This window comes from Talpa europaea (genome assembly GCF_964194135.1).
Source record: "Talpa europaea genome assembly, chromosome: 2".
Classification (NCBI taxonomy): domain Eukaryota; kingdom Metazoa; phylum Chordata; class Mammalia; order Eulipotyphla; family Talpidae; genus Talpa; species Talpa europaea.
Window position 1 is genome coordinate 8,246,062 of NC_140068.1, and position 27,633 is coordinate 8,273,694.

Here is a 27,633-nt window from a genome sequence, read left to right on the forward strand (position 1 = left end):
CTGCAAAAATGCAATTTTGTTGCTTCCTGCCTTGGATTTATAATACTTCTTGCTCATTTTTTTCTTGAGTAGTTGTAAGAGTATAATCAGTATGAGATTGTAACAGTAATTATTTTGTTTCTATTCAACACAACTCTTTTTTTTTTTTTTTAGAAAGATGACCCTGGTAATTCACTAATTGTAAAACTGGCTTTTAGTTTACGTATTTATTTTTATTTTCAACCTACCCACTTTCAAAAAGAATTTGAGGCAACTTAGCAGTAAGATTGAAAGACTGAAGTTACAAGAAAAGACAGAAAGAAAGCCATTAATTAATCCTGGCCGGAGGTTACTGAAAGCAATGAAATAGGAAGCTTACTTAGAGCCTCCCAGGATGCAGAGCAGAGATCGCCTAAGGAATCTGCCAAAAGGCTGATATGCTAGGAAAAAGCTACAGAGGCTGCTGCAAGCAAGGCCAGAGCCTTGCTTCTGGCCCACCTCAGCCCCTCGCTCCCTGTGCAGCAGGGTGTAGACACCACCGCTCTTAGGAGGAGGCCAGGAGCCAATGAACTGAGCACAGACAGGTACAAAAGACCCTCCACCTCCATGGGGCAATTTGTACCCTGGAATTCTCTCCTAGTTCTCATAGGCGAAGGCTGAAGCTCACTTTCAGGGAGCAAAGTATCTCCCCTTCGCTTCTTTCCCCTCTGTATTCTGCTGCTTCCTCCACTCTGCTCTCCAGAGAACACTCCATGCATAACCTTTCACAAAAGGCCTTAGCTTATCTTGTCCACAGTCTCACCCCATACATAAAAAACTATCTCAAAACGGATTAAAGGCTTGGATAGTAAGACCTAAACCATAAAAAACATAGAAGAAAACATAAGGACAACAGTTCATGACACTGGCTTCAGGGGTATCTTTGGGGACTTGACTCCAACAAGAGTAACAAGCAAAAGCAAACAAATGGGACTACATCAAAACAAAAGGCTCTGCACAGTGGAAGAAACTATCATTAAAACAAAATCTCGTACCATATGGGAGAAAAATATCTGCACATCATACATTTGACAGGGGGCTGATTGATATGCAAGAGCTACAAAGAACTCACAACACTCAAGAAAATGAAATAAAAAACCCAATCAAAAAATGGACAGAAGGCTAAACAGAGGCTTCTCCAAAGACATAGAGATGGCCAACAGGCACATGAAAAATTGCTCATCATCGCTTATCACAATGAAAACCAAAACCACAGTGAGATACCACTTCACACCTGTGAGAATCGCCCTTTTATAAAAGACCAGACACAACAAGTGTTGGCGAGGATGTGGAAATAAAAGAACCTTCCTGCATTGTTGGCAGGAATGTAGACTGGCCCGTTCCTATGGAAAATAGGTGGGAAATTTCTCCAAATATTAAAAATAGATCTACCATACGATCCATTTCATTCTTAGGTATCTACCCAAAGTATGCAAAAAGTAATTCAAAGGGATGTATGCTCTCCTGCAGCACTGTTTAAAATAGTCAATTCACAGAAATGACCTAAGTGCCCAAGGACAGAGGAGTGGATAAAGAAGATGTGGCATATACACAAGGTGGGATACTACTCAGTTATTTGCAACAACATGGATGGAACTGGACAGGAGTACGTTAAGTGAAATAAGTCAGAAGAACGAGACAAATAGATGATTTCACTCTTTTGTGAAATATAAAGAAACAAAACAAAGGAAGATAAAACTAAACTCAAAACCAACCCTAGAAATCTGACTGCAGAACTGAGACTATCAGCAGGGTAGGGTGGGTGGTAGGAAGTGAAGCAGGGAGGGGGCTCAATAGAATACGGTACAGCATTGAGAGAGTCATGCCTGTGTGTGTCTTAAAAATTATAGCCCACAATAGCTATATTACAACTGAATCTATAAATATTTATGGTTATTATAATAGTAACCATCTTCCACTGCCTTCTCTATATGCTAGATGCTCACATTAGGAGCTTGCCATCACTTAGCAATAATCCTTCAACGGCAGCATTACTGCCCCTACTTCGGATGTGTCAAAACTCAGCCAATTAACTTGATTAAGTTCTTATAACTAGGATAGTTTTGGACTGCAAGAGTCCATACTTCTTCCAGGACGGCATGTCATCTCCATCACTGTCAATCAAATGAGTCTTGCAATTCTATGATTGCCTGTAAGTTTCTTTTCTACTAAGGTGAGAACACAGGATAGAGGTTAGATATTAAGATCGTCCATTCCATTGGAAGGATGTTGGATTATAAGACTCTTGACCATATTTTATAAAGGCAAAAAGATGACAGAATTTAAGGATTAGTGAACAGCTCAAAATTGAGTGCCGTGCAGAAAAGCTGAAAAAATAATTATTCTGGAGCTCTAGAAACAAGTGGATTCTCAACGGTCTTCAGAGCAACCTTAAGAAACTTAAGGAACAAGTTTTCTTCTTTCATGAAAACACTTTTTATTATGAATCTGCACTATTAAAAGAGGTGCTTTGTTTTATAAATTGGTGAAATAATTTTATTAACACTGAAATAAACAAAATAAAAAAATCCTAACTTAAAATCTATATACCACAAACTCCAGGAGTTTAAGAAACACTAGAGCAGACTAGTCTAACTTTAAGAACCTATGAGGTTGTTTTTTTCTGTAGCTAGCAAAGAATTTTGGGTTCAATTTTGGGGATTGCACTAGAGAAGTTAGAAAGCAGAGTGTGGCAGGAATTGAACTATTCAGAACATGGTAATAATAGTTCCACCAATCACGAAAGTTCTGCCATTAAAGCTTGATTAGTAAATTCAAAGCCCAATAGATAATGGATAGTATATTCTTGTGGGAAAAACCCTAAGGATGTTATAAATAAGTCTTTCTTACTGCACAAGAGACATTCTCCATTATCTAATTTTTAGAGTTCTGGTTGAGAATAAGTATTGAATCTTTGTAAATTTCTTCTGATTATCTACAAATAACCCCCCCCCTCCCCGTTCTCCTCTTTCCCAGGAATATGCCTATACCTCTATCTTAGCACTTGGCATCTTTTACTGTGTAGTTGTGTTGATGACTTTCTCTTTTTGCAATCAGAACAGTTTTGCCAGAGGGACAGTCTTGTACTGCTATTTTAGCATCTTTGGAAAAACTCTTCCCCTATCTTAAGATCATAAATTTTTAAAAAACTCAATGTTATTATCATTCAAATATTTCCTGGATTTCCTCAGATAATTCCTGATCTGTCCTAATATGGTAAAGCTATTTCAAGCAGCACAGAATTCTTTGAGAACTAAAGTTTAAACATTTGATTTATTGTATACATTTAATACTTTCCCTCTCCATCTTGATAACTGCTTTCCTACATTACAAATAAATTTCCAGTATGTAATATTTACAAAAGATGAAAGGCATATAAAGAAAATTCCTATGAAGCTGTTTAATTTGCCAGAAAGGCAAACATCCCTCAATAAAAGTCAAAGACACTGTTAGTTTTTATCCAAATAATATTTCATGAGTCCTTGATCCCAGAGGAAAGAAATATGACTGACTATAGGTGTACCTTATCCCTAAATCAAAGATGAAGTTGATAACAACTGCTAATAGTCCACCAAATACCTCACATAGGCCTACACAGTGACCTAAAACAAGGAAAAACGTTTCACTGAAAACATCCTAATAACCTCCTTAGTAACTAGTAAAATTAAACAGCACAAAAATTTTAGATGATGGTAATAACCATACCTATAAAAGTCCAAAAGATCCTGGTTTCCAATATAATCAGGTCTCACACTATCCAAAAACTACATACATACATGTATTACAAAAAGAAAAACTCCTACATGGTTACCTGGTTTTCACTATTACACCTGTTCTAGCAGAAGACAGTCCTGAAAGTACAAATGTGATCTCTATCTCCCGCCACCAAATACTGTCTAAGATCTATGACAAGTCTGCTATGTTATCTGAAAGATGGACTGAATTCCTGTCATCACCTGAAAACTCAGTGGGATTGGACAACATGAGAGGAAGTGGAAGGTGGTAGCAAGAACACAGAGGCTTCTCAGCCCATGCTTCCCAGTATACAAGCATGTCCAACACTACTGCTGAGATCCACTCTTGATCCATAATCTATATGTAAAGCTAAAAATTACAAAATACATTTTTTCCTTCTTTAAGTAATGAATGTCAAATGATGTAAGGGCAACTTTGCAAGACTTGACCAGAGATTCAGCAAGCCAGAAGAACTCCCTGGAGACAGACTCCATGTCTGACTGGGCTCCTATTTCTGTCCCTGCCAGAGGGACAGTCTTGTACTGTTATTTTAGCATTTTGGAAAAACTCCTCCTGCCTCTGCTTCCCGTGGGCTTTCCATATAGCAGAAATACACTTTTTCTGCAATACACTTTCATTGAAGAAACAGAAGAGTTTTTATATTGCATGTTTTGCAGTAACCCACCCAGCAATGATTTTGCTAAAACAGACACCGATTTAGCAATTTTCATTTTTGGTAAAAAAACTTTCTGTAATTAGCACTTGGTCTTCTGTAATTAGCATACAACAGTCAAAGTCTAGGTGAATATCCAACCATGTTTCATTACACTCCCAAAATAAGGTATCTCAAAAAAGAGGAAAAATAATTTATGACGAATAATGTTTGATGAAACTTATATCAGAAGTTGCTAGCAGAAATCATAAAAAAAAAAAAAATACTGATAGCTCTTTTTGAGCCTGGATGGCTTCCATACTGGCATGCATTTAAGAGCAAAAGAGGATGATCATAATACCACCACCACCAGGGTAACATGGATAAACATAGACAGTGTATCATTCTGTCCACATAGGGGAAAACTTGGAATAAGAACAATTCTGGACCTTCCTGGTGGCCTAGGGGTTAAGTCTCAGAGGTTATCACTGCTGCGGTCTGAGTTCAATCCCCAGCCAGGGAGCTATGGCACAGCAGACCTCTCCTGTCTCGCCCACTGCTCTCCCCAGCAGTGTATTTCAGTGGCTCTGCCTGTTCTGCTCCCCACTCTGTCTCTGGTGAATCCTCTCACCACCTGCACCTCGGGCCTACACCCCAGTTGTTGTATGCATAAATAAATAAATCTTAAAAATAAATTAAAAATTCATACTATGCTTTTTACACTTCTTAGTCATGAGAGGTAAAGAAAAAGTTATGGTACAGTTTCCATATAAATACAGATTAGATCTTCAAGGTAACTTCCTCTGACACATTCTCAGAGGAATGAAGAAGATTCCAATTTAAAATCCTAATTCTAGTATACTAAACCAAACAGATACTCACCTCTGGTTTGGGCAGGAATGCCTGCCCTGGGATTGTCAAGATGTGCTGAACGTGGCAGAGGTACTGGGCCATGATGGACAGGCGGCTGCGCTGTTTGCTTCCTGTACTGGCTGTAAGTCTCTACAGGACAAAAAAGAGAAACTTCAGTAAAAAATTAATTTCATCTGACCCATTGATGGAATTGGAATGAAGTCAGCATTCCATTGTCTACCAACACTAGGTGGGTTTTTCAAGGCCCATCTTGAATGCACAGGCTGACATGACAGGTAGCCAGCACTGGGAACACTTTTCTCCAACATCAACTAAGGTACAGAAGTATGAGTTACATCACATGCAATGTACTAAAAAAAATGAAGAATACTTTGCTACCCCAGGAGGCTGGCGATTTTCAAATTGCTGTTATATTTCATAGAAGATAGTACAGTAGTAAGTAGTCAGTAAATGTCTGATGAAGGCAGAAATTAGCAAACACAATGAAAAACTAAAGATACTTAAATATTTAAGAATTACTCCAGTATAGGAATAAACATATTCAATGGCATGCTTTCCTTCACTTAAGTGTAACAAAATCTTGACTATCCAGAATTCTTGGAGTACTGACTTTTTTTTAAAAAACTGCTTTTTGCAAATAGAGTAATTTCTTCTTTTAAGCAACTAAACATTCTTATTTTAAAATTAGGTACGGCTAAACTAACTTATAAATGCAGTTTGATTTCAACCATAACCCCAAAACGATTTTTAAAAGAACTTTAAGTTAAATTTCATATTAATTTTTATATAGAAAAACAACAGGATGCTCTAGAAGAACATAAATGGTGGGATGGGGATTGAGGGTAGGGGAAATTAAGGCAGAATAGGATTTACTAGAGGCAGAGAAATATGATATTGGAAAAAAGCTGTAAAACAGACCCAAGCACATGCGGGTATTTTCCTATGTGACTGACATGATGCAGCAAATGCCAATGGAAAAGGACAGCTCATTCAGTAAGTGCTATTAGTCTAAGTAGGCATCTACAGGGGGGAAAGTAACAGCCACAGCAGCATGAGTTCAATCCTCGGCCACGGAGCTGACCCACATCGCTCAGCAGAACTCTCCTGTCTCACCCGCTGCTCCCCTCAGCAGTGTATTTCAGTGGATCTGCCTGTTCTGCTCCCCACTCTGTCTCTGGTGAAACCTCTCACACCCTGTACCTCGGGCCTACACCCCAGTTCTTGTATGCATAAAAAAAAAAAAAAAACCTTAAAAAAATGCAAAAGCAGAAGCCAGAAAAAAGATCTAAATATTTTGCTGTATTAAAAACTTCTGTATAATAAAAACATTATAAAAAAACAAAACGAAAGCATTTGAAACCCATGTATCTGATAAAGAATTTGAGTTCAGAATATAGAAAACATTTCTATACACCAATAAGATAAATAGGAAACATAAGACTAACCCAAATGAACAATAACCATAAACTAAGCTCAACTACAGTACAAATCAGGCATGCACATTTAAAGCATAAGATACAATCTCATACCTAGTAAGTGAACTAAATCAAACAACTAAAAAGAACCCAATGGAATCAAGTGTTGTTGAGCATATAGAGAAACAGAAATTCACAGATTCAAAAATTCACCAGCAACAGGTGAATGAGAATGTAAACAGTGGTTAATTTAAACGATACAGTCGAATAGTTAAATTGAGTAACAAGGGTTGACAACACAGGTTCAAGATTAAATATAATTGACAGAAAATAGGTAAGCATTTCTCCATTTATAAGAAGACTTTAAAAGCTTATCGCTGACTGTGTGTCTGGATTTGTAGTGCAAGTAAAACACATACCTGGGAACGATCGACAATATAACTCAAAGGAGGAAAAGGAGGGGATAGATGAGGGCCCCAGACATAACTACAATATCTTACTCGTGGGAAAATAAAAGATATTAAAGATATGGCAATATGTTAAATTGCACAAAACTGGAGCCTCCCTGGTGGTGCAACATTAAGACACAACCTATGAAGCTGTCCGCAGCCTCTGCAGCACGAGTTTGATCCCCGGCCGGCCAGGGAGCAACCCACATGGCGAAGCAGACCTCTCCTGATTCGTCCACTGCTCCCTTCAGCGGTGTACCTTGGTCAATCTGCCTGTTCTGTTCCCCACTCTGTCTCTGGTAAATCCTCTCACCCCCCAGCTCTTGTATGCATAAATAAATCTTAAAAAAAAAAAAAAAAGATTGCACAAAACGGAGTGGTGGGTTAAAAAAAACAATCAGGCACACTTATTTTCCTGAAAGGCATTGTGTATCTATTCTCAGAGCACGCTAGACATTATAAAACTCTCCTGAAGGGCAAGGGGTCAACCCCGAAAATCCCAGTGATTACTGACACTGCTGGGGCATTACTCCAGAGGGCGAGCTCTCTGTGCACCAGGTCCTCCTCCTTCATGTTTCACTATCACATGCTGACCTCCAAGAGTCAATTTTACTTTGCTGCCTCTAGTCTGCAGTTGTTTGAAAACCACATAACTTGACTTTTAAGAGCTTTGCTTAAAGTAAGACTGAAAAAAATGGGTTTTAATTTGAAATGCTGGGAAAATTTCCTAGGGGAGAAGTTACCTGCAGATTTTGCAGTATCTATTTTGTTATCCAGAAACTGTCCTTCATCTCTTTTTTTCATTTTGTGCAACAAGTTGGTTATTCGATTTTTTACACTTAATTATTTTTTATTGAGGTAACAACAGTTTACAACACTGTGTAAGATTTAGGCTCACACCTCTTCAGATACACCCACCATCAAAGTACCCATAATCCTCCACCATAGGCCACTGGGCTCTCTCTACCCTTAGCTCTGCAACACCCATGGTCCCCTGTAACCTCAGTTTTGTGGTCACATTTTAGGATTTGTTTTAGTTTAGTTTTGTCTGTTCATTTGTTTTGTTTGTCGATATTTCATAAGAGTGAAATTTCCTTCCGACTTATTTCAATTAGCATAATTCCCTCCAGGTTCATCCATGTTGTTGCAAGTGACAGGATTTTATTTTATTTTTTTAATACAGCTGAGTAGTATTCCACTGTGTGTGTACCACACCTTATTCCACTCATTTGGTCTTGGGCACTCAGGTTTCTTCCATAACTTGGCTACTGTAAATAGCAGATACCTAGGGATGGAATTGCTGGGTCATACGGTAGATCTATTTTTAATATTTTGAGAAATCTCCATACTGTTTTCCATAGTATCTAGACCAATCTCATTCCACCAAAAGTGTATGAGATTACCTTTTTTCCCCACATCCTTTCCAACATTAGCTGCTTCTGGTCTTGCTATGGGCAATTCTCATGGGAGTGAGGGGTATCTCACTATGGTTTTTATTTGCATTTCCCTGATCCTAAATGATGACAAGCTTTTTTTTCTGGCTACTATCTGTATTTAGACAATGGGAAATTGAGTGCAAGACAAGTGATGAATTGCTACATTAACAAAAAATTCTTTATTAAAAATGTGGAATCAAAATATTCTCAAATGGATACCAAAAACATAAAGACACAAAGTGGAAGTATAGATTTAAGTTTGAAAAAAAGCTTAAAGATCAAATGGTTGAAAATATTTCTAGTTCTTCACAAAGAAAAAGGGAACTTAATTTTACCACTGGCATACAATTCAAGTATTCAAAATGCATTATGCAAACTGCACAATTCAAAGTAGATCTGTAAAACTAAATTCAGCATGAAAATCATCAAAATGTGAAAATAAACCAAAAGAAATACCCACATTTAAATAATTATTTCATTCTGACTTTCTTCTATTATTTTAATTTAGAGTGGAAAGGTGTGTTTCCACTGATGAATTAAGGAGAATTTAACGAAGCAGTAGACCTGTTAGACTGTGCTACTCTAATTTGGCATTAACACATAATTAAGTTTATTTCACTTAGAGCACTGGGCAGCCAGTTTGGGCAGGAATGGGGATGTCTTGACCAACTTGAGCAGTCCAGCCTTTGTGGTCAATGCACCCAGGATGTGTGATTAAAAACTGTAACTATTAACCAGAGACACGGGGTGGGGGGGGGGGAGGATCAAAACGGGGGGTTGGAGGGGTGGAATTGTATGGGGACTATAACCAGAATGAAAATGCATACATTGTGCAAAAACGAAAAATGATGTAAAAAATATATAACATTAAAATAATAAAAAAACTATCTTCATGAGTCAAAAAAAAAAAACAAAAAAACCCACAACTGTAAGTCACATAGTTGAATTCAGAAGAAAGCAGTACACATACCTATCCCTAACTCACTGAGGAAAAATTCAAGTCACAGACCAGAAAGCTCATTAAGATGTCATTAGAAGTCCTCACTAAATGCTAGCATAACTACTACAGTCTTACAGTCTAAAGCTTATTTTTGTTTTATTTAGTTCATCCATTTATTTGTTTTTCTCCAATTATTTCTTCTATATAGTACATGAGTAAAATCATGCGGTATTTATCCATCTCTGGCTTATTTCACTAAGCAAAATATCCCCTAGGTCCATCCATCTTGTTCAAAATGGCAGGATTTCACTTTTTTTTTTCTCTTTTTTTGAATAGCTGAGTAGTATTCTGTTGTGTGTATATACCACATCTTCTTTATCCACTTGTCTGTCAGTGGGAACCTAGCTTGTTTCCAGCTCTCGACTATTATAAATGCTATAATAAACATGCGGGTGTATATATCCCTTCAGATTAGTATATCTGGTGAAGGACAGAACTGGACTTCTGGTGGTGAACATAATGTAGTCCACATACATGTTGACTTATAACGATGCCCACGTGAAACTTACAGAACGCTATAATACGTTACTTCATAAAAATATCTAGGCCAGGAAAATAGCACGAGTTGACTATCTCATCAATCATTCAAAAATGAATTAATGATTCTGTGATACATACAGATAAAGCTATGGAAATTAAAACTGTATCACAAGGACGATAACTTGAATAGCAAAAGGCCAGGAAATGAAACCAGTTAATTTTTCAGTAAATTAAACTCCATAACCCCTGAATTTTTAAAAGTATTCTGAGTTTAAGAAAAACAAGAGGTCAAGGAATTCATAAAACAATGTTATTCTTCCCCTTAATCAGCTAGAAGAATTTTATGTAGAAAAATCAGATTTACATACAAGAAGCTACACACCAAAGGGACAATGAGAACCACACAGTTAATGGCGGGGTGAGGCCCTCCCCCAGAGGGGCATGACTGCGCACAGCCAAGGTCGCCTGACGAAAGGAGGAGGCAGAGGCAGACACTGGATCCAGAAAGACAAGACCACAGGTCCAGTCACAAGGAGGACCAAACATGGTGACTGCAGCAGACACATGGCTTGTGTTCAAGTCCAGTTTCCCCTGTGACCTCTAGGGAAACATCCCCCTACTCTGCCCCTCAGTGTCATCATCTATAAAATGAAGTTAGATGAGATTTGTTAAGGTTCACTCATTGCTGCACAGCCTGATTCTATTTATGATCTGTAACTTGGCACTGTCTATATTTCTCTTCATGCGCAGAGGCTGAATTCTTACATTGTGGTCCTACAGAGGATGGAATAAGATGACTGTGCTCATTCATTTGGTAATTCAAAGTCAAGCAAAATGTTAAAGGTTCTTAACAAAAGGCTGAATATAGACAAAACAAAGGGTGAGATAAAACCAAACTAGTAACAAACCCTAGAAAATCTGACTGCAGAATTGCAGCTACTGGAGGGGAGGGGTGGGTGAAAGGAAGGTGGGGGAGCAGAGTACAGAGGGCAGTGGGTGCCTTGGTGGCAGGTGTGGTGTGGTGACAACATACACCTGAAGGATGCAATCCTATATCATCTAACCATATACGATGTTGTCAACCAATATTCACTCCATATAAAAAAGCTACCAATATGACTGAACAACAGAGGGCACATAAGAACACGCTGTTACATATTCTTGTATGTGGAAACTTCCACTTGCAGAATGTGAACATCAGGACCCACACTGCTAAAGCATTCCATAAATTATAGGCTCAATAAAAACCTTTCTCAATACTCACACTAAAATTTAACTAAAATCAACTTTTGTTGTTAAAAATAATTACATGTGGTGAAATGAAAGCAACACTATTATTAATAACTACAAGTGACGTTCTGAGTCACTGGAAATATTACTCTATTCGTAAGCCTCTGTTCCTTTTGCTCATTCCCCAAAAAGAATTAGGGTACAGTGTATTTTGCATCTCTATTGTGTTATTCAAGAACAGAAATACCATAATAATTATGTCAGAGGAGAAAAAAAATCCAATGACAAATGCAAAGGTTGAGAAAATAACAAAGGAAACTACTAACTTGGTGTCAGTTCAAACCAACAGAAGAAAAACGGCACATCGGCAGGAAACAGTAAGATTCTTAGCAAAGCGGTGATGTCATCTTAGAGTTCCCAACAAACAAAAAGAGCCCACATTTTTATGATGGAAAATTCCAAGACTACTAAGAAAAAGATCTTATGGTCACAAAGGCTAATGCAAAGTTTCTCACACCTTGTAGTCACTGACATTTTGAATTTGGGGTGGATTAATGCTGAGCAATTCCTTGCTGCAGAAGCTGTGCTGGGCAGTTAAGGATGTTTACTAGCCCCCGATCTCCATCCACTAGATACCAGAAGCCCTCAAGCTCAGCACAGCCAAATACCCCTGAGGGGTGGGTGGGACAAACCCACCAGGTGGAACACCGCTGCACTAAAGAGGATCAGAAGCAAGAGAGGGGAGAGAGGGATCTAAGAAATGAAATTCTCTGATACACTCGCTCTATTTGAGAACGGCATCTAAACAATTGATTTAATGTAAAGTTATAGAGTCCACTCTCAAAAGAACTTTGATATCAAAAAGCTTTAACAGAAACAACTATGAAGCTGTGTAAAATACACAGAACAACAGTTCTCACAAAGTAGACAACAGGCAAGATTGTGGTCACTGGGCCTTAGGGCCCAGCGTAAAGCCTGGGGGGGCCGTGCTCTGCAGGCCGCGCAGAGAGGGGGATGCAAACAGGCAAACGGGTGCAGAGGTAACCTGGACCTCAGGAGACAGGGGCTGGCGTTCTGGGAAGCCCAGGCACAGATTACTGGAGAGACAGGAAACCACAAACAGCAGGGGACAGAAGGAGGAAAAGAAGGGGGTCCCTCCAAGTCTTGTTGAGCACTGATCTGTAAATGCATGAGGTTCACTCTGAGATCCAGAGAGGCTGGAGAGCAGGAGGGAAAAAAGAGAGTCGTGCAGGGCTGCAAATAGTTGGCATTCCCATGAGCCATAATAGAGACGCCCTGAAATACCCAGGGTATTGGATGGAAAGGTCACGATTTAAGAGTGGGACGTAACTGGCTCCAGATTAAAGGATGCTCTAGACACAGCCTACCAAAGCGCGAAAGTAAACTTCAATCTACCGAGTAAAGTAACCTATCTATGAGCCAAAACAAAACCCACCACTCAACCCACTACAAAATCCCACCCTCTTGCCATGAGCACCAACAGAAAGCAAACAAAACACCTCACACATTTGGTATCTTGTCAAAAATCACCAGGCTTGCAAAGAAGCAGAAGAATGTGACCCATAGCAGAACGGGGAGTGGGGGTGGGGGGTGGGGGTGAGCTAGTGCTAGTACAACAGTACAGGAATGACAGAGGTAAGGAGATGAGTGCACGAAGACAGTAAAACAGCTGTTACAAGTATGACACGTATGCTCAAATTTGCCAAGGAAAGCATGAGCATAATGAGGAAAGGGAAGATCTAGTAAGACCCAAATAAACCCTCTAGATATTAAAAACTATGTATAATACGTGAGATGAAAAACTGAACAGATTAGACGCTCCAGAAGAGTGGTAAATCTGCACTCACAGTAATTAGAGTTAACTTTTATGTTTGGTGATGGACTAAATTTTTTCCTAAGAGTTCGCCAAATATCCATACATTTGCTAAATAATCCTTGTTTCCTCTGCGGACTTAGGGTCTTACCGTCATCACACACCAAGCTATCTGATTCGCTCTTTCACTCCGCCCTCTGATTTGTGTCAAGCTGGGTCCTTCTGCTTCACTCATTAGAGCTTTACATTTTAATACCTGGTACATGTCTTCTCATTTGGTTTTAACATTCCCTGTCTTTTGTTACAGTCCCGCTCTCAAGAGACTCTCTGGAACCACACTTCAAGTTGTTATTGAAAAACCATGTTTTTTTAAAAAAATCTTCAGAATAATCATTTTTCATTTCAGGGCTCTGAGATTTTTGGTTTATCTTGGTAACTTTTGAAACTGTCAGTAGTTTTATGGCTATTTTTTTTGAAAGATGTATTTATTTATGTGTACAAGAACTGGGGTACAGGCCAGAGGTGCAGGAGGGTGAGAGGATTCACCAGTGACAGTGTGAGGAGCAGAACAGGCAGACTGACTGAAATACAGTGCTGAGGGGAGCAACAGGCAAGACAAGAAAGGTCTGCTGTGCCATGTGGGTTGCTCTCTGGCTGCCTGGGGAATGAACTGGTGCTGCACAGGCTGCGGACAGCTTCACAGTGCTGTGCTTAAACCCCGTGAGGTACCAGGGAGGCCCTGGCTATTTTTGTATAGGTCTCTTTTTTCCTTCCTTGGGTTTCCAAAATAAACAATTATGTATCACCAATCGTTTATTTCACTTCTCTTTCCAACAATGTTATCTTTTTTTTTTAAATAATAAATTTTATTTTTATATTCCCCATACAATTTCAACCCCCCCATTTTGACCCCAATCCCTCCCCTCCCTCCAACCCCCCCCCAAAAGTGTCTCTGGTTCATAGATTTTTGTTGATTTTGATTTTGCTTTAACCCCTGCTGCATAGTTTTCTATTTATTTAATTCAACTGTAAACTCCCCTCAATCTGTGTAACTATTTTTCTAGTAGATGTAAACATGATGGGATTAATTTTAGTAAAGTCCCCATCATGACGTGGTCTGACCTAAACTTAATGCTTCTGACAACTCCCTCCCATACCTGTTGTACTGAGCCTCCTGTTTCCTGGATTTCATATCACCTCTCTTCTCGGTGTCTATAAGCACACTGTGACTAAACAGGCTTCTGTCATTATGTCAAAGGTGTTGATAGAGGCCAGTGAAGGGCAGGCTTCTCCTTAAATGGTTCTAGGTTAATTGGGTTCCATATGTCAAAGGAACAGTGAAATTGTTTTCTACTTCAACTACTCACAAAAATCAACCCCGAATGGATCACTGATAGCAATGTGACAGATAAAATAAAGCTTCTAGAAGATTTCATAGATAATTTCATCTCAGGATATAAAACAATCTTTTCAACAAGACACAAAATGCACTAGATATAAATGTAAGAACAACTGTTCTTCAAAAGGTACTGTAAAAGACAGTAACATGTCACAGAGAAGGCATCTGCAATATATTTAACTAATAAAAGGCTGGTTAAAAAGTGTGTAAGAACTCCTAATCCATAAGATAAAGACAATGTGCAAACTAATATAAAACTGAGCAAAAGGTAAGCACACACAAGAGCGGCTTTCCAAAGGGCAAAAAAAAAAACCACATAAAATGCTGCTCAATTTCATTAAAAGTTAGTAAGAGTGTTCACTTCAGCAGCACATATACTAAAATTGGAATGATACAGAGAAAATTAGCATGGCCCCTGTGCAAGGATGACACGCAAATTCGTGAAGCGTTCCCTATTTTTCTTTTCTTTTTTTTTTTTTAAAGATTTATTTATTTATGCATATAAGAGCTGGGGTGAAGGCCAGAAATGCAGGGGGGTGAGAGGATTCACCAGAGACAGAGTGGGGAACAGAACAGGCAGACTGACTGAAATACACTGCCGAGGGGAGCAGCAGGTGAGACAGGAGAGGTCTGCTTCGCCATGTGGGTTGCTCCCTGGCCGGCCGGGGATCGAACTCGTGCTGCTGAGGCTACGGACTGCTTCATAGTGCGGTGCTTAACCCCTTGCACCACCAGGGAGGCCCCGTTTCCTATTTTTCAATCCAAAAGATCAACAAAACCAAAAATTGGTTCTTCGAAAAAATAAATAAAATAGACAACGCCCTGGTCAGGCTCAAAAAGGAAAAATGGGAGAAAGCACAAATAAATAGGATCAGAAATGAAAAAGGAGGGCCTCCCTGGTGGCGCAGCGGTTGAGCGCTGGGTTGCGAAGCTGTCTGCAGCACCGGTTTGATCCCCGGCTGCTCCCAGGCCACCAGAGGAGGGTCCCACATGGCGCGCAGACCTCTTCTGCCGCCCGCTGCTCCCCTCAAGCAGTGTACTTTGGTCCTTCTGCCTGCTCTGCTCCCCGCTCTGGCTCTGGTGAATTCTCTCACCCTCCCCGTGCTTCTGACAGTACCCAGTGCTTGTATAAATAAATATTTAAAAAAAAATTAAAGAAAAAAAAAGAAATGAAAGAGGAGAAATCACAACAGACACAACACAAATCAAAAGAATAATCAGAAACTACTATGAACAGTTATATGCAAATAAGCTCAACAATCTAGAAGAGATGGACAAATTCCTACAACTTTACAATCACCCAAAGCTAAATAAAGAAGAAATAGAACAGGTAAACAAACCAATTACAAGCAGTGAAACTAAAATGGTAATCAAAACCCTCCCCAAAAACGAAAGCCCAGGACCATATGGATTTACAAATGAATTCTACCAAACATTCAGAAACAAATTATCCTTCATAAACTCTTTCAAAAAATTGAGAAGGAAGGGATAATAGCAAACACGTTCTATGAAGCCAACATTACACTAATACCAAAACCGAACAAGGACAACACAAAAAAGAAAACTACAGGCCAATCTCTCCAATGAACACTGATGCAAAAATCCTCAATAAAATTTTAGCTATCAGAATCCAACAATGTATCCATAATTCACCACCACCAAGCAGGATTTATTCCAGGGACACAAGGATGGTTCAGCAACCAAAAATCAATCAATGTAATCCAACACATCAACAAAAATATAAAAACCATATGATAATATCAATAGATGCTGAGAAAGCTTTTGACAAAGTACAACACCCATTTATGATAAATGCCCTTGAAATTCTTGGGATACAAGGAACATTCCTCAACATCATAAAGGCCATATATGACAAGCCCAAAGCCAATATCATTCTCAATGGTGAAAAGTTGAAAGCATTTCATTAAGGTCCAGAACATGACAAGGATGTCCACTCTCACCACTGCTTTTCAATATAATACTGGAAGTCCTAGCCAGAGCAGTAAGACAAGAGAAAGACATACAAGGAATCCAAATAGGGAAGGAAGAAGTCAAACTATCACTATTCACAGATGATATGATAATATACACAGAAAACCCCAAAAACGCCACAGAAAAACTAATCAAAATAATCAGTTTAGTAAAGTAGGATACAAAATCAACACACAAAAATCAGTAGCCTTCCTATACACAAACAATAAATCTGAAGAAGAAATCAAGAAATCAAGAAAACCATTCCTTTTATTATTGAAACAAAAAAAAAAAATCAAATACTTGGGAATAAACCTAACAAAAGAGGTAAAGGACCTGTACAAAGAAAACTATAAAACACTGTTAAAAGAAATAGAAGAAGACACACAGAAATGGAAAGACATCCCCTGCTCATGGGTTGGAAGAATTAACATTATCAAAATGGCCATCCTATCAAAAGCAATTTACAGATTCAATGCTCTTCCAATAAAAATTTCCAAGACATTCTTCAAAGAAATAGAACAAATATTGATGAAATTCATATGGAGCCACCGAAAACCCCAAATAGCCAAAGCTCTCCTGAAAAAAAGAGATGGAAATAGAGGCATCACACTCCCAGACTTCAAACTATACTACAAAGCCATAATAATCAAAACTGCATGGTATTGCAACAAGAACAGACACACGGACCAATGGAACTGAATAGAAAATCCAGAAATAAATCCACAGATTTACAGTCAACTAATCTTTAACAAAGGACCAAGGAATATGCAATGGAGCAAAGAAAGTCTGCTCAATAAATGGTGCTGGGAAAACTGGGTCACTATATGCAAAAAAATGAAGCTTGACTACTACCTCACACCATGCACAAAAACCAATTCAAAATGGTTTAAAGAACTAGACATAAGACCTGAAACCATAAAATATATAGTAGGAAATATAGGCAAAACACTACATGACATACACCTCAGTAACATCTTTTTTTTTTTTTTTTGGGACCCTCGCCGGTGGCCGGGGAAGGAACCGGTGCTGCAGAGGCTGCGGGCAGCCTCCCAGCCCAGCGCTCAACCGCTGTGCCACCAGGAGAGGCCCACTCCTCAGTAACATCTTTAAAGACTCATCACCCAAAGCAGTGATAGCAAAGGCAAAGATAAACAGCTGGGACTACGTAAAATTAAAGAGCTTCTGTACAGAAAAAGAGATAGTAACCAAAACAAACACACCACACCGAGTGGGAGAAAATTTTTGCACACAACGCTAATGATAAAGGAGTGATCACAAAAATCTACAAAGAGCTGACAAGTCTCAACAAAAACAAAGTAAATAATCTAGTCAAAAAATGGGCAGAAGAGCTAAAAAGGAACTTCTCCAAAGAGGAAATGCGAATGGCCAACAGGCATATGAAAAAATGTTCAGCATCACTTGTAATCAGGGAAATGCAAATCAAAACTACAATGAGATACCATCTTACACCAGGGAGAATGGCATATATTAAAAAAACTAGCAACAACAAATGTTGGCGAGGATGCAGAGGAAAAGGAACTCTCCCGCACTGCTGGTGGGAGTGCAAACTGGTCCAACCACTATGGAAAGCTGTCTGGAGATTCCTCAACCTGCTAAAGATGGAGCTTCCATATGATCCAGCAATTCCATTCCTAGGTATTTACCCAAAGGACACAGAATCATTAATTCAAAAGGGAACCTGCACCCCTATGTTTATAGCAGCACTATTTACAATAGCTAAGCTATAGAAACAACCCAAATGCTCAAAAATAGATGACTGGATCAAGAAGATGTGGTACATATACACAATGGAATATTACTCAGCAATCAAAAAAGACAAACTCATGCAATTTGCAGCAACATGGATGGAGCTGGAAGGGATCATGCTCAGCGAAATAAACCAGAAAGAAAAATACCGAATGATCTCACTCATAGCAGGAATTTAGAAAACCTAAATAAGGGACCAGGAAAAAGACTATAATAAAGTAAAAATCAAAATCAATAAGCAACTATAAACCAGACACACACTACGGGGGAGTGAGGGGGGTGCGGGAAGGGGCGGGTAGGAGGGATTACTGTCAAAATAAGGGGGATGGGAACTGTATGGGGACTATAACCAAGATGAAAATGCATACATTGTGCAAAAATGAAAAAAGGATGTAAAAAATATAAAGTTAGTAAAAGGCAAAAACAAACCATACAGTAACATGCCCTTCTCCCCAGATTAACAAAAATGCACAAGTCTGGCAATATCAAGTACTGGCAAGGCTATGGAACAGTATGAACTCAGACACATTCTTGGTGGGACTAGAAACTGGCATGATTTTAGAGAACAACTTAGCATTATCTAGCCAGGGTGAAGACTTATAGACCTTATGATTCAGCATTTCCACTTCTGAGTATATGCCCTAGGGAAATTTCACCTGTGTGCTTCAACTAAATAAACAAAAATGTTTATTTTTTTTTTGTTTGTAATAACAAACACTGAAACTAATTCAGCATCCCCAGAGAGGATAAAGGATAAATTATAACACAGTCAAAGAGCAGGTAGTATACAGAGCAATAGAAATAAACTATAGCTATAAGTAACATGAATGAATCCAATGAATGTTCAGGATAAAAAGAATACAAAATATATGAATCCATTTGTATAAAGTTCAAAAATGGACAAAACTAAAGCGGATTGATTATGCACACATTTATCTATGTGATCAACTATGCAGGGAACAGTAAGTCCCTGCAATACCAGTAACTCATAATATGGATTAGTTTGGCGGTAGGTGGGTGACAGGAGATGAAAGCAGAAAGAGGCATATGACAGGGTGTCTATGGGGAGCCATGCTACTCATGTCGTCTGACAAAAGTCCGGGCATGGGGCAGATTTCTGAAAAATCAGGAATCTCGTTAGCTGACTCCAAGATTCTCCTCATTTGTTTATGGCTAGTTTCTACCATTGCTAAAATACGCATTTAAAAGTAAAACTGCAAATACTGATCAATCACTGAATAACCAATTTGATGACAAATGGCACTGCATGATACAAATATTACATTTTTCATAAAATTAGTAGTCCTCTGCCAAAAAGGCAGCAATTCAACATTTGGCTTTACATTAACCAGTGAAAAAACTTCTGGAAACAAAAGGTTGTAAACATCTATCGGCCAAGTCTTTGATACAGAGATGTGGTCTCTTGAGGCAAGAGCTAATTGGAGAAAGAAATTCTTTCACTTTAAGGTTAAAGATAACAGTTGGGTGGCAGAGGCGAGCCAGGCTCCAAGTATAAGAAGATTCCTGATAAACCAGGAGACAGCCATAGTTGACTCCTACTAAATTTTTCCTGTTGTTTAGGGCTAATTCCCTAGGATGTGACAATTGGTATGATAGCTGTTAGAGTATACATTCAAGAATAAGTCAACAGCAATTTTGTGAATGATTGAGCTAGTAACCACGGCAGCACAAATAACGCACTGGGAAATGGTCAATGTTACAACTACTGATATGTCACATATTGACCATTTTTGAGAATCAAAGGCTATAACCATCTCCACCCCTATCCCTGATAAAAATATTTGTAGTTCTTTAGAACAACAACCAGCAACCTTATGGAAGAAGAAATTGCCCCTTGATCTTAAAGTTAAATATGGAAACTAGGCTGACTAGATAAGTGGAGGAGTGATAGGTAGAAAACCTTTGTTTGGATTAGGAGACTTCCTCCCTTAATTGAGAGTTGGGGGCTAGGGAAGAATCAGTGTGGCTTGCCTGGCATTAACACCCTCCAGGCCCTTGGTTCCTTAATATCAAATCAATATTAAAACAACATACTATAGATGATGATTTCTATATAAAAGCCTTCTGTTTTTTACTTTAATCAATTAGTTATAAGGTAGTCTAAACTTTATAGGTTAGTTAGAAATAATCTCTTTGTCTCCCTTCCCCCAGGTAACTTCCTGCCCTTTGTTTCCCTCAGCCCTTAGTTAATTGTTCACCATGGCAAACTTAGAAATGTTAGTTGCAGACACATACGCTTTTTTGCTAGTAATACAATAACTGTTGGATTGTAAATAACTACTTTGAAAACATTTGTTTAGCAACTGTGCCTTCTTTAAGACAAAGAATAATAAATATTACACCTCTGCCGGAAGGCAAACAGACCCTTGGCTGCTCCTAAAAAAGAACATGTGATGATTATTACCTTCCTACCTTATGCTTGTGCACTCACGATTTGCTTAGTATAAATAAAGGACTGCTGAGACCCTCAGTAGGATGATGTCAGCACCCTGATCAAGTGTCTGCGTCTCCTCATTCCCCTTCCCCTTTCCTTTCCTTACCATTTTCTCTACAATTGCGCCGACGCATTCCCATCCTTCAGGAACCCCTGACACCCAGACTGCTGCGGCTGGCTCGCAACAGGTGTCAGAGACACTGGTAATTTAATTATTAACTTGACTTGCATGGCGGGGATTCAGTGTTTCTTATTAAATCATACATATACTTAAACTTTTTTGTACATCATTATAAATTTTTTTTTAAAACCCCTATGTTGGCAGATCTCCTCCTTAAACACCTTTGGAAGCTCAAAAACTGCTCCCGACCCTGGAGGGTTGCTTTCTAGCACGAGCTCCTGCCACAGGAATGCATGCACAGCAGGCCTACCTGAGGTGCATGAGGATGGGAGAGTGACAAGTCTATACCCTGAGCCATGCGACATCAACTCAGTCCCAAACTCATGATCACATTCTGTCACGATCATCCTCTTAGGTTCAACCATCAAGTGTAATTATCACACACCACTCACGGATCACAAACACTGGACAGATTCAACTCTGTCTGCTTCAACAGTCATTGTGGCCCTGTATTTACTACACTCCCTTCCTAGCTGACAGCAAAGCACTCCATGCCTCCTGGAGATCTTACAGCAGTTGCATCTGTCATGGTCATAACATGTATACCTTTGGTTGCCCTGGTGTTGGATTTTTCTGAGTCTATCATGGACTGTTAACTTAGAAAACAAGGGCTGTAAGAAAAACGCATCATCATTTTCTTTGGCATTCGAGCATAAAATAAACTAGCTAGAAAAACTTAAACCTTACCTCTGCCACTTCCTTTTGAAAAGTCAAGGTCATCTGGGTCCTGCCATAAGTAAAAGGTCCATCCCTGTGAGAAATGTTGTCAAGCCACTTGATAATCAGTGGAGTTGACACACTGAAAGGCAGATTTCCGATAATATGTACAGCTGGAGGATCTGCATAGCAGGAGAAAATGATCAAAATGGGTATGAGTTATTATCAAGCAAAAGTATGTGAAAATAGATGGCTTTTTTCAGTTCATTCATTCCTTGAAGGCAGTGCTTTCTTATAACCAGCTTTAATATATTAAGGAAAAATTCTACCAAATTAGCATACGTCCTAATTAGTCAGTGAAGTCATCAGTTTGAAGAAAAAGATAATCTGCTTGAGCATGATGACGGCACAGTGCCTTGAGGCACTTGGGAGAAGCTGTTGTAGGGTCAGATGCCCTGGAAGTCAATGCATATTGGATGTAATGATGAGAGCCGCGGAGATACGCGGCCAGGAAAACGGCATGAGGCCACTCTGCAGCACAGAAGCAGTGGCCCAAGAAGGGAAAATCTCAGACACAACGTGTGAGAGGGGGGTGCAGTAAAGAATAAAGTTGCCAACATTTTCCAAGGAAAAATAGGAGGGTCTGGTACCAGGGCAGAGAGGAGCAGAGACACCTTTCAGAAGAGAGCAGATAAGGGTTTAGTGAATGCAGAAAACTCGAGACAGATCAAGTGTGACACAGGCCATTAGGGGGTTACTGTGGTACAGCCTGGCTGGGGTAGGGGCAGGGGCAGAAGCTGAGTGTGCCCAGAAGAGACTGGCAGGCAGGTAGAGGAAGGCAGCTGTGCTGGCCAGAAGCCTGGCCGAGCAGGAGCCATGGCAGCAGCTGAGGAGGTGGGGGATACGGGGTGGTGTACACCAACATTGCTCTTTCCACTGTACTGAGAAGTGTTCTAGACAAGAAATATAAGGCATCTGGGCCTCCCCAGTGGCACAGTGGTTGAGCGCTGGGTTGCGAAGCTGCCCGCAGCCTCTGCAGCACTGGTTTGATCCCCGGCTGCCGGGCGAGGGTGCCACATGGCGTGCAGACCTCTCCTGCTGCCCGCTGCTCCTCTCCACAGTGTACTTCGGTCCTTCTGCTCCCTGCTCTGGCTCTGGTGAATTCTCTTACCCTCCCGCGCTTCTGACCGTACCCAGTGCTTTCATAAATAAATAAACAAACAAACAAACTTAAAAAAAAAAAAAAGAATAAAAAAAAAAATAAGGCATTTGTCTATGCATCCCCAAAAGTGGCACAAAACGGGTACCCAAGAGACCCGTGAATGAAAGTGCCTCAGTTGGTCACTGAATGCTCAGACAAAGGAAACAAAGGTAAAAATAAAGGCCTGGGTGTGGCTTACTTTATTAAAACACTTTTTCACCATTTGCAAAAAGCAACCCTTCACAGTTCATTCATCCTTACATGGCGTTACAAAAAGTTTATTTGCACAGAACCCAAAACATTTGAAAATTTAAGTCAGACTTTATACAAAGTAACTAGATTTATATTTGAGAAGTAGAAAAGCAGAAAAAAAAATTACAATGTACATTATTTAATTCTGTTAAGAAAATATTCACTATACTTAAAACCAATCACTGTATAATGAATATTTGTAATTAAGTAATTATAAAAGAAAATTTAAAGTCTAAACAAAGGCACTTACCATCCTCCCACTGTCTTTTAAGACTTTCTGGAAAAGCCTTTTCTATCTTGAATGTCAACACATCTCCATGGACAATTCTCAGTTTTCCAGGTGCTGCATCAGAAAGCATCTGTTTGAAGAAAAAGTCAATACCATGAACTTATACACTTTGGAGAATAAGAAAACTAATTTTTATATTTCAAAGCTGTGCATCATTAAGTCAACCTGACCAGCCAGAGATCAGCAGCGATCACCAGACAGACAATGGTGGTGCTCTACTTGCCGCCCAGACTCGCTTACAATTTCACAAATAATGTACCAATATAATTTTGATCCTCAGAATGAATCATATTTCTCCATAGATTAAGCAAAAACTGTTTTGTTTTCTTTTTAAACATTCTCTCGCTTTACCACTTTTACTCTGACTCCTAAGAAGGCAACATGCAGAGTCAGGATTCAGTGTTCAGGAGGGATTTCGGAGCATCAGATGGGGGTTTCCTGGAAGGAAAGAGGGGTGTGTGCCATCTGAGGAATCCCCCAAGCAGGCTCCACAGATTCCTCCTGGCTGCCTGCCAAACACAGCCCTCCCCGCCTCCCCAGGTTGCTGTGAAGGACAGCCAGACCCTGCCTATTGCCAACTTTAATCAAAGTGATTCCTGGGGAATGAAAGGTGACCAGGTCAGCACAGGTAACCCCAAGACATCCTGTCTTTCCCAACAGCCCAGTCAATGATCCACCTTTCCTCCTAGGAATCTAGGGCCGCAACACATTCACTTGGGCTGGTTATGAAAAACTCAACTCCTAACTGTAAATTTCAGAATTAGAGATTAAAGACATTATAATGAAATATTGAGAATCCATTAGGAGTAAGTCATGTGAAAGATGAACTTAATTCAACTAGATCTTTAGAGTCTAAAAATATATATATACAGAATTCCACTTATTACCAGGATCTCTAACTTAATCACAGGTATAGTCAAACCAAGTAAAAAGCCACTTGTGGGGCCTCCCTGGTGGCCTAGGGGTTAAGTCTCAGGGCTACCTAGCACTGCTGTGGCCTGAGTTCAATTGCCAGCCAGGGAGCTAACCCACATGGCACAGCAGACCTCTCCTGCCTCGCCTGTTGCTCCCCCCAGCAGTGTATTTCAGTAGATCTGGCTGTTCTGCTCTCCACTCAGTCTCTGGTGTATCCTCTCACCCCATGCACCTCTAGCTATACCAGTTGTTGTACGCATAAATAAAAAAAGAAAAAAGCAGCCTCTGCACTGGCCACAGCATCCCCAATCTTACTAATTCTTGACCCACTAATTCTTGACCCATGGGCACCTTCAATCTAATCAGACTGCATGTCTTCACAATAGCTATCTCCCAGCCCATGTTTACCTTCCAACCATTGCTTTCCATCTTCTTCTCTGAGTAAAAATAGGGGCAAAAAAGTATACCCTTTCATTTGCAATCTTTTAAAAAATTTCATCTACCTTAGCACCATCATTTAGAAAACGCTCTCAGAAGCTAAGTGTTGACTCTTATAGCTAAGTCACCTATAAATTTGTGTTGTGTTAAGTGCTGCTTCTGTACCCAACACAAAAATCTGATCCTTGACATCTGCAAAAACACACAGATGCAGTCCCTGGGTTTATGAAGTTTCAAATACAGATGTGAATATGCTCAATGAGAACGCACATTGTGACGAAAGGAGACCAGGCAAGAGTGACCTGCTTTCCCTCTAGCATCTCGGTTCAGGGGCGCAGCGGACCTGGCATCCAACTGAGGGGAGCTGTGACCTGAGCATCAAGCCCAGTCTCTCCAGTTCCTGCAAAGCGGAGTTTCTCTCCTGACCTGTCCCCTCACCTGACTCAGGCATACGAGGAGGATGCGAGCTGCGCCACGGCAGCCGGAGAGGAGATTGTGGACCAGACACCCAGCCTGTTACCAAGGCCTGCCTCTGTTCCAACACTGAGCCTTGTGCCTGCTTCTTCCGAGCATTTCTAATGACTTGTGCAGCCATTTCCTCCCCTGACAGCTTGTACTCCAGTGGGCACACTGCTTCTCAGAAACCCTGATAGCGCCTGCAGCCACCGAGGGGCTTCCCACACCAGATGAGTGAACGAATAAGTGAACACCCAAATGGCAATCAATTTCCTCTCCTAGCTTGTGAGATTTTGGGTTCCCAATATTTGTAAAGGCAAGAAATCAAAGATTTAGTTCAGGCAGAGCCTGATAAATCAGGCAGAGCCACCTAAGTAATGTTTCAGAAATACGCAGCTGAAATATCTATATTGGTAAAAGGCTAAACATTTTAAGTTTGGGAATCTTCTAATTGAGTATGTTTAGCCATGGTGGTTTAGCAAAAATAATTGCATACCTCTGGTATTAACATTCTTGTGGATTACTTTAAATTACCATGATGTGCTAAAATTTAATTTGATGAGTTCCAGAAATAAATCTTAGAAAACATAATAACCTCACTATGCTATAAATAAAAACAAAGACAGCTCTCAAGGGGACAGGCTCTTACCACATAAAAACTGTATTTAATGATAACATTTACTGTCAAGAAAGAAATTTTTCTGTAATTACGTTTCCCATAATTAAAACAAAACAAATTAGCACACCAAAAACAAAGAGGCAGACCTAAAAGCTTTTGTTTCAAGATGTAAATATATAGAAAATAATTAATAATCAAGACTAAAACAAAACAATGCAAACTTGGCTCTTTGGCATTAATTTACATACTATGATAATTCAAACACATTTGAAATGCTAATTTTCTCCACACTGACACACACAGCCACATATCAAAAACTGATATAATACACATCTACTTTCCTTCCTATAATCACATTCAGCTATGTAACTTTCCTATAAACCTCTAGGCATAAAGTTGCATTATATTTCTTTTGGATTCTCCTTCAGGCTTAAGTCTCAGTCAATGACAAACCCAATCCTCCCATCCTTTAAAGGTCTTTCTCTTCCTTGACCACAGGGGAGCGCAATCTTCCTTCTCAGACTTCCCACTGCAAAAGGAATGAATGCTGTTCACAGCTTTATGTGAAGTCCTAGAAGCAATTATGGGGGGCGGGCAGAGTGCCATACAAACTGAAATGATGGTATGATTACAGTTTAAATAGCCATTTAAGCACCTAATAATATTCAGCAATGACCCTCAAAGACTTTTAACCAACCACTAATAGAGAAAAATGGTTCAGTATGATAATGATATTTGGTGGGTGGTGGAGGGATAGGAAAGATTACTATTATAGCCCTTCAAAAACAACACGGTGCATTACACATCAAAGCCTGTAAGTGTTAGCTCATAAAGTGCTTAAAGACACAGCTGACTATGAAGGAGGCACTTGATTACAACCAAATGAGTACTTGTGCAGACACTCTTAAATTGTTCTATCACTTTTATTTCAGTTTTCAATCGCACATTCTTCCAAAATGAGACTGAAGTCAGCCTAGAGTAAAAGGTATTCATTAGATAAGGCTGTAAAGCAATAAAAAAAAACCCAAACCAAGAAAAGGAGAAGCATAATGTAAATCATGAGTGCTAACAATCCTAGAAATATTATAGCTCCCACAATTTACACAATGAATTACTTAAGTTTTATTCTCCACTGGAAGTAATTATACCAAATCTCCAAGACTGAAAATGATTTTTCTACTACTAAGTTTTGTAAAGGATCAAAATAATGGGGAATATTTTTAATAAAAGTGAAATAAACAAATGCAAAAACTTCCTCAATAGTAACTTAAAAATATCTCTTCTCTAACAAGTTAAGGTTTTATAGTGCAAGTTTTCTTAAGGGGTAGGAATGGGGATAATAATTTAATAGATTAGTTAGAAATTATACTGGCTGCTCACTAAGTATGAGGCACTCACTTAATCCTTATACCAACACTACGAACAAACTGAGGCACAGAGATATGGTCACCTATTTAAGGTCATAGAACCAGCAAATGCTAAAGGGGGGAAGTCAAATACAGCCAGTTAGACTCTAAAGTCCAAATTCTTTACCACAAAACTACACTATAACGCTTTCACATATTAGACTAATTTTCCTACTTTTACAACATGTGATAATGGGAACTATATGTTACCATTATGTTCTTTCCCCTAAGCTGCTTCATGATAATATTATAAGAATTGAATTAAGCTACATGACATACTTTCAGCTAGAAGACAGTTTGTAAATTATTACAATTTCTTTAGAAGTAATTCTATTAGCTTAGAAGTTACTAAAATTGAATCCTTAAAATAGACTGCTCTCCTGCCTTTACTTAGTTTTATGATTAATTTAGTAGTTCTAAAATAAAGTGGTTTTACATATTAAAACATTCTTTTGAGGAAAAAGAAGTCTATTTGATATTTAAGTATTCAACATTTCTTTTT

General features: G+C 39.3%; 1 protein-coding gene across 1 annotated transcript in view; it reads right to left on the reverse strand.

The window, feature by feature from the left end:
• Window positions 1-27,633, reverse strand: part of TFB1M (transcription factor B1, mitochondrial) — a gene marked incomplete at both ends in the record, with an annotated part of 47,769 nt that overhangs the window by 14,918 nt on the left and 5,218 nt on the right. The window contains 3 exons of the mRNA XM_084257764.1: window positions 5,288-5,407; window positions 21,586-21,737; window positions 23,259-23,367. Coding sequence (XP_084113890.1) covers window positions 5,288-5,407; window positions 21,586-21,737; window positions 23,259-23,367 — 381 coding nt within the window. The remainder of the gene's footprint in view (window positions 1-5,287; window positions 5,408-21,585; window positions 21,738-23,258; window positions 23,368-27,633) is intronic.